The 15730-nt window shown below is 40.7% G+C and overlaps 1 protein-coding gene across 7 annotated transcripts in view; it reads right to left on the bottom strand.

Annotated features, from left to right (window-relative positions):
* Positions 1 to 341: 341 nt before the first annotated feature.
* Positions 342 to 15730, bottom strand: part of tbc1d22b (TBC1 domain family, member 22B) — a 16537-nt gene continuing 1148 nt past the window's right edge. The window contains exons 1-14 of one of the 7 annotated variants that reach the window (XM_020617256.1): positions 15192 to 15568; positions 11992 to 12048; positions 11446 to 11626; positions 11180 to 11348; positions 7971 to 8138; positions 7783 to 7853; positions 7416 to 7544; positions 7206 to 7271; positions 6228 to 6333; positions 5452 to 5558; positions 4747 to 4822; positions 4437 to 4564; positions 4144 to 4239; positions 342 to 3159 (exon numbers count right to left, since the gene is read on the bottom strand). In XM_020617256.1, the coding sequence (XP_020472912.1) occupies positions 3031 to 3159; positions 4144 to 4239; positions 4437 to 4564; positions 4747 to 4822; positions 5452 to 5558; positions 6228 to 6333; positions 7206 to 7271; positions 7416 to 7544; positions 7783 to 7853; positions 7971 to 8138; positions 11180 to 11348; positions 11446 to 11626; positions 11992 to 12048; positions 15192 to 15247 (1539 nt within the window). In that variant the 5' untranslated portion in view covers positions 15248 to 15568 and the 3' untranslated portion in view covers positions 342 to 3030. Of the gene's footprint in view, positions 3160 to 4143; positions 4240 to 4436; positions 4565 to 4746; positions 4823 to 5451; positions 5559 to 6227; positions 6343 to 7205; positions 7272 to 7415; positions 7545 to 7782; positions 7854 to 7970; positions 8139 to 11179; positions 11349 to 11445; positions 11627 to 11991; positions 12049 to 14605; positions 15076 to 15191; positions 15569 to 15730 lie in introns of those variants that run through there. The other 6 variants (XM_020617255.1, XM_020617258.1, XM_020617257.1 and 3 more) reach the window with 6 other exon arrangements.

The following is a 15730-nucleotide window of genomic DNA, read 5'->3' as shown; positions in this document are numbered from 1 at the left end:
GCATACTTCATATACCACAAAGTAAAAAGAAAGGCAAAAATTGGAGCCCAAGTTGCAGCTCACAGTTTAACTCACTGTATACTTAATGTTATGCAAAACAGGACTTGAAAATGCATCCACAGCTGTACCATCTGTCAAGTTCATCGTAAAAATTAACTGTTAAATTAGTTCGGCATATAAAATGTTCCAAAACACAAACACATATGGGTTAAAACGACCACCACTTAACTACTTTACAAATATCCATGAACTTTAGTTTGTTTTGACTTATTTGTTGCAATCAAAATGATAGCAAGGTTTTATTGGTAGGCCTAAAATTACAGTTCATATATAAAACCAGTGATATCTGATCAATATAGCCCCCCAAACACACACATACTAATGGAAAATGAAGAATAATTGTTTAATATAAACAAAACGTTAAATATTATTTACAGCAAATACTGTAGTAATTAATAATTCTTAATTTAAGGCTGAAACCAGCACTGAGTACTGAAGCACTCTAAAACAGACTGTATTGGCCCATAAAGATTTGGCATATTACTGATAAAACAGCATAAACATTTGTAAAACAAACTAAGTTTTCATTTTGTCAGCCTTTAGTCATCAGCGTCATATTTTAAGGGCACGCGAGCTTTACATAAAAACAGCATGGAGTGAATGATGCCATCATGGCAGGGACACAGTCAGCTGGTGCACCTGAATGAAGAAAGCCTAGCTTTAGGCCAAAAACAGACTGTAACATGCACAGACATTCAAAAGGTTTCAGTTAATTAAAACAGAGTTGATGAACACCAGATTATAGACAATGCAACAATGCAAAAACCAACAGTGAACAAACCAGAATCAGGTATGCTAGGTACAGTGTTAGATCTTTCAAAAAATTAAAATACATTTCACTCAATTTAAGTACCACAGTATCTTAAGTAGCCCTTTCCTGGATACACTGCCATAAAGGACCTCTGTGGTTGAACCTTCACATTTCAGGATTGAATTACACCTGAACATGAGCTAAGACTTTTTAAAATCATGTAAGATGTTTCTAAACTCAAACTGTTGTAACAGCCAGACAGCAAATCTGATTTTAACTTTACTACAGCCTAACACAGGAAGTGCTTCAAAATGAAACCAACCAATGATCACAGAAAAAAAACCCCAAAAAACAAAACAGAGGGAGGGAAAGTACCAAAGGCTAAACATACATTGTGTTATAATTATCACTGGCAAAGAAGGTAGAGGAGCAATAACATACATATTCACCCCTCACTCAAAAATAAAACCATCTCTTGTTATCTGTGACCGTTGGGGAAAGGTCACAGATACAAGAGAGACCTGACCTGAAGCAAATATAAAACCCAAGCCTTAATGACAACAAAGCATTAATCCATTTCAGACCTTATTATAGATACTTCACAGATTATTATAGGGTCAGCTAAAACACTACTGCTCTCATTGTTATGCACCCTGAGGCCAAAACAAACCAGTTGTTACTGATCTCAATTCGTGCCAGTTGTGGTGCCACCATTTCTCAATAAAGGTATATCAGAATTATTCAAAATACAATAAAATTTTGATTAATCTCAGACATTTCAGCTGACATGTTCAGGAAATTTCTAAGCTACATTAACCAGGTCTCTGTTGTTCCCAATCTATTCTGAGGCAATAAAATTGAAATTTTGCCACAGTTAACATATATGAGCTGATTAAAAAGAAAAAAATCATCTTGAACAGCTGATTTGTAATAACAGGAAGGCAAACTGAAACCAAATGACTTTCTCTACTGTTTGCTACTCTTTAGCTCTTATAACTAAGTACAAGTCAAATTAAACTGACTGTTTGAGGTTGATTGTACGGCGCGGACTTGTTAACTCTAAACCAAAATATGTCTATTCACAAATTAGCTCTATTATCTGAAAAGGCAGGGGAAACCCAAAGGCCATCTTATTTACAACAGCTTGAAAAACTCAGATTAAATAAGTAAAAAGAAAAAAAATGGCAAATTATTAAAATTGCCTGGTGTGCACCCATTTTCCCCTTGTAGAACTAATAAAACAATTCTGCAAAAAATAGAATCTGTAGATACTTTCACTAAAAGGATGATCTCACAAACATTCATCATCCCTGTATATTACAGCGTGTACATTTCATTTGAGAGACAATGTTACATGACCAAAATCAGTATAAGTAAACCACAATGGCACAGCTGTGATTATTACCTCCACCAAGGAGGTCATGATTTCCTGGATCTGGATGATGATCTGGATTTTTTTAAAAAGGATACCTCACCATTGCGAAATAGGGCCGATTTCAATATTTTTGCTTCTAACTCCCTACATAGTGCATACTATGCTTGGACAAAAATTGCAAGATCTAGTACATACCAAAGTCTACAAGCAATATTCCAGATGTGCTGATCCAGAATGTTATGATTTACAGGGCTCATGGAAAACTGGCTATGGGAGATGACAAACAATGCTACAGCCTTGCAACAAAGATCAAATTCTAGCTGAAACTCTGCTGATTCAGTAGGGTGGCAACAGATTTGATGAATCTTCAAAAGTTACTGACCTACATCCTAAGGAAAACCGCCATCAGGGAAATATCATTTTAATGATACCAGTGTGGTTCCAAAGGAATCATTATGAGGGTGAAGCTATCATAGAAATAATGCTTTTAGGTATAATGGCATTATGAGGAAGCTGCCTTGGCGGAGTTGTGCGCTGTCTGAGTGCTGTCAAGTTTATACTGTAACAGTCCAGTGATACAATGCAGTATACTCACTGCAAATAGTTTCATATTTGCTGAGCTCTGTGGCTGCACCATAAACTTAAATCCAGTGTGGACTTCATATTCACAGGATAAGTTCAGTGGCTCTGAGATCACATACTGTTGGTCTTGTGGAGCTGCACTTGAACACATCACTCTCTCTCCAGGTCTGTATTAGCTCAGATCCTGCACCCATCCAGTGACAGTCTAGTTTGATTTTCTGTTTAAAGGTACAGCGCTTGCTGTGATGTGGAGGCCCCAGGCCTATCTCTTGTAGTGGCTGGGTGCATCTGCGAACATGTACTTCAGTCTATAGGCTTCAGCCAGGAGGAGACCCACTTCCTCGTTACCCCAGTGGATTGTAGGAAGGTTCTGCAGTAGCATGAGGAGGCCCTGAAGTGCAACAGACAATTATTTCAAGACACTGACACTATTTTTGGAAGGCAGCAATTAATAACAGTATGTATAGCATTTCAGATATATATAAAATTTGTGGGTTTGTTTGTCTAATAGCTCAGATTATGGAATCAGGTACACACACCCACTGCTGCAATGTAATTTAGCTGCAACCTGTATAAGTAATGTCTTACTGGTCACCCAGTTCTGAAATTTAATCTTTCCTGAGATGGGATATTTTAGGCACAGAAAATATTTTTGATATTTGCAAGTGCACGCATTATATTAAGTAGAGTAATTATTACCACACAAAGAACCTTTCAGTTCGTTTCTCTTGTGCACTTGACTGAATGTTAGTGTCACAGTTCCATAATTGTTTCTTTGTGCGATAATAAAGAACAAAAGATGTTGGCAGCTTGTACTGATAAGTATCAGTGAAATCTTTTACCAAAGAAACATCGAGCTACTGCTGCAACACTGTGTGCTAGTTGAGCTAGTTGTAATCTAGTTAACACAGCAGGTAACTCTCTCCCAAGTCTTTTTAACCCAGCATCTGAGAGTGGATGTGGTGATGTCATGCCATATGACCTCCTCAAAAATGTCAACGTTTGTTCCCAGCTTCAGGAAATACAAACTATTTCAGTTTCAACAAAAACAAATTAAGCTTTTCAAGTTGGAAATTTCAAGACTGAATTTAAACATAAAGCAAATCCAACCTCATTGGAATCATTCAGACAGCTGTCCTGTCAGGTTATGTTCTGTCAGCCATGTTTCAAGAAAGGGTATTTCTAATGAGCAAAATTCAAGTGTCCATAAAAAAGTAAAACTGTGAAACTCGGACCTACACTTTGGGGTTTAAGAGGGTGATGCAAACCACAGAATTTCAGACAGATAGATTTCAAAGTAAACTTTTCAAATTCTATAAACCCTGGAGCATTTTAAATTACTGTTTAAATAAGTTAAGTACAAAGGCACTGATACCTGAAAGTCAACCATGGAGAGGATTTCTTTGCGCCACTCAATGAGGAAAGCAGCACAGACATACAGGTGGAAGTGGGAGAAACCCTCAGCTTCAGCCTGCACAGCAGTTTGTTATTCAGAATTTACAAGCAAAGACAAGGAGGCAGGAGAAATGACTTGAACATGGCCAATTTAACAAATATTGTGTGATGGACCAAATTTGCAGCAGTGTGAATGCTACATAGTTCTTCAGGCTGTAGAACTGGATTGCTTTCTTTTGTAAAGGATTGATGATTGTGTACGCTCTGCTCTACCTGGTAGGTGTCCCACAGACGGATAGTGCAACGAAGTGGCAGCTCCCTCATTAGCAGATTGTTCATCCACCGAAAAGCAAACTGCAGGTACTCCACTTCATACTTCTTGAAATGATTGTGAATGTCCTCTGGAGGCCGACGACAACAACACACACAAACACAAAGATGTTAAATGTGTTTCATGTTGATAGCTCTTACCTGGAGTCAGCAGCACAAACCCTAAAGTATAGAGGGTTGAGCAGAGCTTATGTTGGTATAAAGTAAAGGTGTCCTATAGCTTACAGATGATAACTGACAGGAGCCCACTTACCATCTATCCTGCTGACCAGCTCCTCTAAAGCCTTCACTTTGTTCTGAATTCCAGGCTGAGCGAATGTGTAGTTGTCCTGAGGAGGAAAAAAAACAAACAAACAAACAAAAATAAGTAAAACATCCTATTTTATCGTTTTATGTTCAGTGAGATGTTTGTGTATGAAAATCAGAATCAGCTTTATTGGCCAAGTGTGTTTAAACACACAAGGAATTTGACTCTGGCACAGAGGCTCTCAATGTGTTTTTCAAGGCAACAAGAAAATTAAAAATATAAAATGAAAATAAAAATGTGTGCACTCAAAATAGAAAAATATGTACAGTCAGATAGGAAAGGACTGTTTTCTACATTTTATGTTTCAGACTCAACATGAATTCAGTCCATTTTTGACTCATCAATCCACACACAATACTCCACAATGATAAAATAAAAGCATGTATTAAAACTCCAAATTTTAATGTGTTAAAAATAAAACACTGAAATATCCCAGTCTGAAATATTTCAGTCTTTTATTTTTAATACATTTACAAAAGACTCCAAAAACCTGTTTTCACTTTATCATTGTGGAGTTTTGTATGTGGATTGATGAGTCAAAAATGGACTGAATTCATGTTGAGTCTGAAACATAAAATGTAGAAAACTGTAAGTACTGACTGTACACACACACACACACACACACACACACACACACACACACACACACACCTGTATTCCATCCAGCAGCTTGCTCATGCACCAGAAGCTGTCAGCTTCGATGTTTCTCTGGGTGTCCAGAGGCAGCTCCGCCACCTCAAAGTTCTCCACATCCTCCGCTGGAACAACAAACAACACTGCATGAAACAGAAACAACCTGAAGACACTTAAAGGAATAGTTCAGGATTTTTCAACTTGGTGTTAAAAAAAAAAAGGCTGATATATCCCTGTGTACGTGACAATGTGTCGTAGTCGTAGCCACTTCCTTTACTCTCCAACACTGACGCTGAATGAAAGGAAAATGAGGGAGAAGCTACACAATTTTCATTTTCCTGTTTTATATTTTTACAGATATGAGATGTATGGTTTGTGATATATAACCATGCATAAAGTAACACCCATCAGAACACAAAGCATATAAGTAACGTTGCTGTCAAATCAACAGTGGCAGATGAACAGAACAGAGATGTGCTTTTGCTTGTCCTGCACATTTATAACATGATTCTGACTTTTTGTACATAGTCTGCAACATTGATTATTACACAGATTCAGTTTCTTATGAAGAATATTAACTTTTAAATTTGTGTGCATCACACAAACCATCCATCACTATATCGCTTATCCTGTAGATGTAAAAAACAAAAAACAAAAAAAACAACACTCGGTGGAAAACTGGCGCAAAACTCCTGCCTTGAACAGGCAGTGTAAAAGGGGCCACTGTGAATGACAAGAGTCAGTTTGGTGTGACTATAACAAGGTTGTATGCAAGTTTCCCACCAGTAACTTACTGACAAACTCAGACAGGAAGACGACAAAGAAGGGTGTGACCAGATCGTTGATTCCCTGGACGTAGCCACTGGCTGGGTGACGGATGGCCCAGATAAAGAGGATACGCTCAAACACCCGAGGAAAGAAAGACAACATCAAAATGAGATTACAAGGCAATAAATCACCAGTGGGATCACTTTCATTATAACACTTAACTGTCACTATCCAGCAGGCACACAGTATGTTGCTTTGATTCCAGTCAAAGTTGGGGATGTTGAACAATAAGAGCTGTTGCCATGATCTACTTAGCCTGTGATTAAAGGCAGTGACAAGTTTCTGGTATATCTATACACAAATGCTTGCTGTTTTGCAAAGTCACATACAATCACCGCATTTGAGGAACAAGCTGCGCTCAGCAGAGTCCCCCCCCCCCCTTTCTTTTAGAGGAAAGTTCATGTGTAGTCTAGTAATGTGATGCAGCTTCTTCCTCAATGGCTGCAAAATACTCTGCAACTCTACATCATATAGTTCAGTCTCCTGAGTTATCTAAGGTAGTATACACCCTAAAGTTGTGTCTGATAAAGTGCAGATAAAGAGGATACTGTCATACCTCAGCGTAAACAGATAAAGACAAAAAAAAAAATCTAAAAATTCTGATTTCAGTTCTTGAGCTGGCACCTTTCATTTCCACTCATCTCACTGAGTCAAAGCATTTTTAATACTCACGTTTCCTCATGCTATTCTGAGCTGTACAGATGCAATAGGGGTGCTAAACGTATCTACACTGCCAGGAATCCTGTCAAAGTAACTACAGAGTTTGGCTGCTACTATGGTAAACTATGGAAAACTATGGGTGCTCTCATATTCGCCAAACAGGACATCCTTGCACCCTCCAGGTTTATTCTGAGGAGACGGCAGCTAGTCACAACGCACGGCGTCTTGACTGTCAACTGTAAACAAATAAGTAACTATAACAAAAGAAGAAGTTCAGATTTTACCTCTTGTACTACAGGCTGCTGGAACAAGGGGATCAGAGGGTTGGTTCTTGGAATGTCAATGTGGATCTAACAGGAACAAAGATTATTGAGATGCTACTGAAGATAATCAAAACAGATATGTGTTCCTGTTAAAATCATAACATGATGTTTATTGACTTTGTAGCGGTCTAAATTACACTCTCGATTTGTTAACTTTAACTGTAGTGCTACCTGTCTGTATGTGTCTTTATGGTGCTCGTCTGTTCTGGAGTGGTAATACTGCTCTATGAAACCAAAGTATTCCTCCCGCTTCCTTTGTAGCACCAGCTCTCTGCGCTCCTTGTTGGCTGGCAGGTAGCCCTGTCAGAGCACAAGAGAAAGTATCAGTGAACAATGTGTATTCAAAGGAAGAGAACAGGCAGGCCATTTGAGATAAGAGGAAAAAAAGAGGAGAAGAGATAAGGCTTCTGATATTATGAAGGCAATTTTGTAAAGGAATGCAACTGGCTACCCAGAGGCTAAAAATTTAACTGTGACTAACAGGCGCGAGACCAGCTGCTGTGTGCCAACATGCAGAGCACAACATCTTGAGACTTACGGAGAGAAGTCTCCACGTCACTGGCCGGACTTCTCTTGGTATGCCCGACCAGCTGTGCTTCCGGAGTTCTTCTATAACACAACAGAGCAATATACAACACACATTAACAGCAACACTTTATTTCACTTGATTATAAACCAGCCGACTGAGCTGGCGGGAACCTGGTGTTGTTTGGACTCCTTCTGTACCGAGGTCAGTGTTGGGACTAGCCAGCAGCTGCTTGAATTTGTCCAGCCGGCTTTTCTCCCGCACCATCATGGGCGGTGCCCCTGATGCATTCTGGTCTGAGATGCGAGCCACCAGTGGGATGATGGGTCGAACGGGGAGTGACTGCTGCTTCTGTAGTGTGGAGTGAACTGTAGAGAGCCACAGAAGCAAAACGAGAAAACCTAATAATTGTCAAAAAAATCTTTGTGCAGACACTACAGTGTTTTGTGAAAACACAGAGGAACTGTGATATTAAATAAAAAGCTAAGCCTTCAAAGTCCCCGCAGACTTAATGTTCAGCTAAACATCCCTCTCTACAAAGTTAAGCCAAAAATGTGCATGTGCAGGACTCTTTCCATCCCGTCAATCTAGACTTTTAATGTTCCGTGTTGTTGCCACTGTTCACTTCTATGGTTAATACTTGTCATCTCAGAGATGCTTGGGCCTAACTGTCAAGGCACCAGCTGACACATGGAGATGAAGCCTCTGCTTTGATGACATTCACATAAAATCCTAACCACTGTGAAAGAATCAAAAAATTATGTTTTATTTATTTCTCTGATTCACTGCCTTGTTTTGCTGGAGCTGCACCCTCTCTTCTTTGACATGCTAGCTCGCTCAACCAACGCTGCTCGCTGTCTCTCTTGGAGGAGTAGATTTAGAAAACAGAACAATGGTTGTTAGGTACAGCTTGGATCTCTTCAATCCTACCAATTAGCCGTTGAATAGAAAATAACTAGAAGATTAACAGGCCTGTGCTGCAGTTCTATCGAGTGCCCACTGTCAGCCACCATGTTGGAAGGGTTTTGTGCCCTCCGGGGCTCTGTGCCAGTCACATCACTGAAAACTATAAATTGGCCCTGTCTCACAATGGTGACGAATCCTCTTAACAAAATTCCAGCATCCACATGATGATGCAGATCAGCACCAAAATCTAATCGATTGCTCTGTGGGCCATACTCTACCTCTCCAAGAATTTTCATCCAAATCCATTCATTCATTTTTGACCAACTGAAAGAAATAAACAAATGATAAAAACTTTACCTCAGCCTTAAACTGATCATGCCTTAGGTATCTTTTTGACTTTGTCCTGTTTTAAAGTGTGCGTGTTCTTTTTGTTTAACCTCATCTCCCACTCCCCAGTGTTACAAAAAAAAAAAAAAAAAAAAAAGCCCCAAACCAACAAACTACACAACCTGCTTACTCACAGCAAGTTAGCTCAATAGGGTCTGGCTACAGTGTGCAGACCACCTCTAGTCAGCCTCCCTAATGGTAGGTCTCTCAAGTTATGCCCCTATGGACCAACTGGAGGATGAGACGTTACACCAAAAACAGAAGTAGGAAGACCAGGTTAGCTACCGTTGGCTCCTTAGCATATCATTGTGAGAGCGTGTAAACGTAGTAAAGCAGAAGGTTTTTTGTTTCGTTATGTTACTGGTGGTAAAACTGATACAAGTTGGAGTGTACTCTATATTTAGATTATCTGCACCGCTTTATCTTGGCTATGACAGCCCTTTCAAAAAAACCACCAGATGGCTATAAAAGCTTCAGTTCCTCATTGGAAAGGGCTGTCTAACAGAAAAATAACACAGTGAAAATATCAAATCATGGAGTATTCTTCAGACGGCATTATCGTATGCATCTGTGCTCTGTGGCTTCATGACTGTAATGCTAAACCTGTTGTATCTATGATTGTGCAACTAAAGTTAAAAAAACAAACAAAAAAAAAAACAACAACAAAAAACTAGAAACATCGATGTCATGGTCCTCCAGGCTAATGAGGTAATGGTAGCTATTCTTCTTCTTCCTTCTTCTGTTTTTGGCAGTGTTTCTGGTACGATGTCTCATCCTCTAATTGGTCCATAGGGACAACCTGAGTGATGTATGGTGGGGGCCTCTTGGCTGCATCTCTGATCAGTCTTCTCCTTGTATGAGCTGAAAGTTTAGAGGGACGGTCAGGTCTTGGTAGATTTGCAGTGGTCTGATACTCCTTTCATTTCAATATTATCGCTTGCACAGTGCTCCTTGGGATGTTTAGCTTGGGAAATCTTTTTGTATCCAAATCCGGCTTTAAACTTCTCCACAACAGTATCTTGGACCTGCCTGGTGTGTTCCTTGTTCTTCATGATGCTCTCTGCGCTTTAAACGGAGCTCTGAGACTATCACAGTGCAGGTGCATTTATATGGAGACTTGATTCCACACAGGTGGATTCTATTTATCATCATTAGTCATTTAGGTCAACATTGGATCATTCAGAGATCCTCACTGAACTTCTGGAGAGAGTTTGCTGCACTAAAAGTAAAGGGGCTGAATAATTTTGCACGCCCAATTTTTCAGTTTTTTATTTGTTAAAAAAGTTTGAAATATCCAATAAATTTCGTTCCACTTCATGATTGTGTCCCACTTGTTGTTGATTCTTCACAAAAAATTACAGTTTGATATCTTTATGTTTGAAGCCTGAAATGTGGCAAAAGGTCGCAAAGTTCAAGGGGGCCGAATACTTTCGCAAGGCACTGTAAGTGACTTAACATGAGGGTGCCTAACTTGAGGAGGTCTCCACACCGCAGCTGGACCCTTCTCAGTTAACTTCATGAACGGCCACAGTGCAGAGGCAACACAGCCATTTATATTTTTGCATCATCAAGAATATGAAAATGTTCCTTCATGCTTGCAGCCCATGCACCAGTGTCATATTTGTATCTTAATGGTGATGCTTTTAGCAACATCCTTCATCATAATCACCCAATTTCACAGCTGCAGATGGGAACTGCCTAGTACAAACAGTCATGTACTGTTGCCCAGCAGTACAGGTGCTGGAGGCTCAGGATACACAGTATTATTCATTTGTGATTTGTCTGTGGTTCTCATACAGACTGTTTAAACATCTTAACTGTGATAAGATAAACTGTCACACACACTACTACAGTATTCATGTTCTCATTGTTAGTTTGACCTGTCTCTCATCTGAAAATGTGCACAAGTGGGTAGGAGAATTTAGAGGAATACTGTCAGGACTGAACATTGTGCTGTCAGGGACATGGTGAAGGCTGGACATAATCCCAGTAGCCTAGACTGCAGTGCGAGGTCCCTCCTGACAAAGCCTGTAATTACCTTCACTATGAATCACCTGATAAGCTGCTCAGTGGTTCTTAATGCATAATGCATTTCTGCAGCATGTTAGCCACATACCTGAGGATGAGCTGAGGTGGGCCTCACTATTAGACTTGACAACCTTGCCGTTGATGTGCCTGCAGTCCCTCTCTTCCTCCTGAACATCCTGGAGTCTTTCTGTCGTAAGAGGTGCCAGACTGTGTGGCATCCTGTTTTCTGTGTCACCAACCTGATGCTGCTGCTGTTGCTGAGAGGCCAAAGGAAAAATATAAATATCTCATTTCCCTCCAAATCAGCTCAATGCCCATAAACGCTCAGTGATTAAAATAATGTCTTGCAGCCACCTGGTTCTGTTTGGACGTCGAGTGTAGGCTTGATGAAGCTGGGGCAGGGGTCCCTAGGAAATCCTCATCCTCAGCATCGTCGATGTCCCAAGCATCATTGGTGCTGCGGGCGAACTCATGGAAGCTAGAAGCCTTTTTAGACTTAAGATTGTTGACCTTGGGCTTTGTGTCTTTGTGATACCTGCAGACAGACAGATCAAGATGTTAAACAAACAGAAAAGGAGAAAGAAAGACTGAAAATTAAAGCAGGTAAGGGTTGCACTGATGGCAGCTAAAGTAGATGATATACACTGAACTTATGAGATGATATCACCAAAAGGAACAAAGAACATGTCTGCAAATTCAACCAAATGGGCAATAACCCACTGAAAGTCTCTTAAATGGGTCACACTTGTACAGTACTGGTGCATGCAACACACACATTCACATACTCAAATCATAAAACAATTGGCTGCAAAAACAAGGCTGAAAATGGGAGTGGTCAACACAGAATGCATCAGTGTGGACGCCGTGATGCCAAACAATCCAGTTGTGGGGAACACTTACGTGCGTCGCAATCGTGGGTCGAGGGGTGGATGCTGTGCTCCATAAACTGGTTGTACACTGTAGAAGATGATGTAAAACGCAGTCACTGCTGTGCAGAATAACACATGCAGCTTCCCAGACTCTGACCTAGCTGGCGCCAATAGTCAAAGATTGACTTTCGAGAAGATCTACTCAGAAATTACTGTTCAGAGGAGAGTTGGAACACACATTTCCTGTCCTTATACATGTTGCTCTTTTTATGTGCATCTTCCCGCCCTGTGCAGCTGCAGTAAATTGCTCAGTTCCTTTAAAATCAGTTGATTACTCATCAAACAGCGAGGGCTCACAGAAGAGAAAGCACCACAGCTGGGAGTGACACTTTGGCCCATGCACTGGGTTGGAAATGTGGCTGGCATACTGTATGCACAATGTTATTACAAGCTAAGGAGATGGATAGTGTGCATCTCCAACCCCACCTGTGTACATGTTAGCACAAAACCAGCATACAAAATAAAGAAGTCTTTTATGTGTCTGCACACCGCCAAGACAAGATCAGAAACAAATGATGTGGGTGGGCAGTACATATTTTTTAAATGAGAATAAATGTATACAATACAAAATTATACATGAATAGACACAAAATCTGTAAGCAGACTAGGTCTGACATGAAGGAGACACATCTGTGGTTTCCTGCTGGGAAACTGATCATATCCGAGGACGGACACATCAGCTTTAACACAAGATCGCCGAGACCGCTGGACCATTTAAAGACCGGTTTTTGGGGAACCCAGAAAATGTGTTTTAATGTGGGATCTGTCTCCATTATGTGCCAATGTTTTTGTAGAATTTTGTAGAAACCCTTCTGTGAAGCACAGAGTCAGCAAATACAGCCTCACATTCTGCCTTCCTTTAACAGGATGACAGTTCAGTTCCACCCTCCTATTAAATAACCCTAGTCCTGTCTTATTTAGACTTTGCTGCTTTCAGTGTGTATTGAACAAAACTAGTGGACAGCTTGCACAGCCCCCCGTGTTCGTCACCACCCTGTGGTGGGCATTATGTTCAGCGGATGTGAGAATCTTAATGCTCAGCCTCTTTCCAACTCTCTGGGGACTCAAAGCAGATGCGGTGAAGAGTCTGGACCAGACCCACAAATAACAACAATGCTTCTTTTGTTATCTCTTTTCCTTCAAAGAAAGTCAAGGGTAGCCGTTTCCTCTACCACACTCAAATGCATGCTCAAAGGTCAGCGGCCGGCTGTAATCACACAGCGTGGAAATTGTGACGCATATGCATATCTGTGTCTGCATTAACAGCAAGAGTCACATATTAGTCACAGTCTTGTAAATAAATAATCTACCTTCAAAAAACATTAGGTGTACCTGAGTGACTGTCACTAGAAGGCAGCTTTTGGTCAAAGTTACAGGAGAAGAGTGCTCTTTGATTGTGGACAAAGGAATTTTCTAATGACTACTCTTTTTTTCAGCACTGTGGTCATCTAACACTAAAGCTACCATCGCTGTTTGTCCAAGTGTGTCTGAAATTTCACTCATGAAGGGCTTCATTTAAAGTCACTGACAGGCTTTTGTGTGAATATCATAAAGCAAGAAAAATGTTGTTAAACTGTCACTTTGCATACCTGAGGCTGAAAAACATCAACCTATGACATTTGCATGAATAAACTGACAATAAGCCTGGTGGCTGAGACCAGCCCTGTTGATCATCTGGCACTGCCAGAGTCTCTTGTTTACCATGATCATACTTGTTTTGTCAGGAGCAGCTCAAGGACAGGCGGCAAGACTAGCTTCTCACTTCCCTGTTCAAATGTGTGTGTTTTGGTTTCCAACCTTCCATCCACCAGAGTCTGAGAAAGACCAGTGTGTGAGACAAAAGCAACAACGCCCTCTCCTTAGAGATCCTCTCTTCTCAGATTTCTAAAACACAGTCCCCCGCCCTCTCTCCTTATTCTCACAGGCATGAAGAGACATTATAAATGCAAACACATAAGCAACAGGCCATGCTTTATCAATGAACAGTTTTCATTTTCGACAAGTGTGCCGATTGAGGAGAATGAAAGAAATGAGTGGAAGAATATCAGCAGGTCCTCGTTTCCCATTATAAGCCATTAACCTGAAGCCTATTGAGCCAGCACTACAGGCTGGGACTAGCCTAAACTAGCCTGTCTGTGCCATATAATACAATTCAGTTACAGTGGTAAACATCTGTTTCTCAGAACTACAATATTTTAAACAACATTTGACTGTCTGCCGGACTTTTCAAATGGCACTTAGAGAGTTTTAAAAATAACAAGGAAATATGTATTAGAAAACAGTCGCCATCCGAGAAGTCAGTTAAGTATCTTTTTTGTTGTGCAGAGGATGAAATATTTATTCATCTAGATGTTTGGAAGAGTATCTGAGAGTTATGGAAATATCTTCTAAGCAACAGTATCTGCAAAATCTTATGGGGTTCTCCTTGCACTTATTTACAGATGGTTACTTTCATGGTGACTTAAATGTACTTGAGAGGAACCAAACGGGGTCAGGACTAGCCTAGTGCTCAGGCCTAAATTAGAATGCTTCCTGCGACTTCAGGAACAAAATATTATTATTCCTTTATTTCTTCCATAACTCACCATATAGCTTCTGCAAGCATCCTTCCTGTTTCCCCTGTAAAGCAAATGCAAGCTATGAATCAAATACAAACAGCGTGCTGTGGGTGAGTTGCTGGTCATCTTAGCCACAAAAAGAGGATGTATTTCACTTATCTTCTGTTTTTATGACTCGTATAAAAAACCACTGTGAGATTATAAAAGAAGAAATCTAAGATCACTATAATGCTCCTCATCACGACAGCAGTCTCCTTCACTGTCACCTCTCTCTCAGTAGCTACTTCATACTGTCACTATCTGTCAGCACAGACTGGTGAAGCATATGGCGGACGATGTGACAGCTGACACCTCAACAGTTAGAAACAGCAGAGAAGAAAAAGATGGTCCCAGCTCACATAGGCTCAAACAAGAAAGGCCTGAGAAACCTAAGGCGAGTGTGTTAAAACTCACAACCACAACAGGGTCAACTAGTGACCATTTTTCTTGCAGTATTTACGGTAAGATTTTATGATAAAGACAGCTAAAGAACTCACTTTGAAGCTACTATTCACTTCGTTGTGAGGGAGAAAAGGGAGGGAGGGAGGGGAGAGAGAGGATTACGAACACCCACCTTCCGGGAACCTTTGGGTTTCTCCTCCAAAAATTAATCCTTTTGTCGGTGGCCATACTCGGATAACACAGCCCCCTTCAGGCCGACACCGTCACCGGAGCCTCGCCTGAACAAACCATGGGGAAACCGTTTCCGCGTTTCACTGGTGACAACCCAGTCCCACTTGTCTCCTTCTAGTCTTCCTCCTCATAAACATAAACGGTCGGGAGATACAGAAATGTAGTTTTCAAGTGCGATGATATGTCACAAGGAATACTGGAAGCCGCCATCTTGGAGCACACCGACCGAAGCGTGTGATTGGCGAACAGGTGCAGTTAAAGTGACCAATAGAAAGAGCTGATGAAGTCACGGCTAGGGATGCTTCCTAATAAACACTACAGTGTTATAAACACACATATATGGACATGATGGACACGTTTGAAACTACATGCTGGTAGGGGAGAGTTTGTTGTTGAAGTGCCGTTCAAAGGCCAAGGCGTCGTTAGGACTCCAGCATGTGGTTTTCTATGTTTGGCGGTGAAATGGCTGAAGAGGACTTC

Source organism: Monopterus albus, unplaced genomic scaffold (genome assembly GCF_001952655.1).
Source record: "Monopterus albus unplaced genomic scaffold, M_albus_1.0 scaffold187.1, whole genome shotgun sequence".
Classification (NCBI taxonomy): domain Eukaryota; kingdom Metazoa; phylum Chordata; class Actinopteri; order Synbranchiformes; family Synbranchidae; genus Monopterus; species Monopterus albus.
The sequence above is the reverse complement of the archived record's forward strand: the minus strand, read 5'-3'. Positions and strand labels throughout refer to the sequence as shown.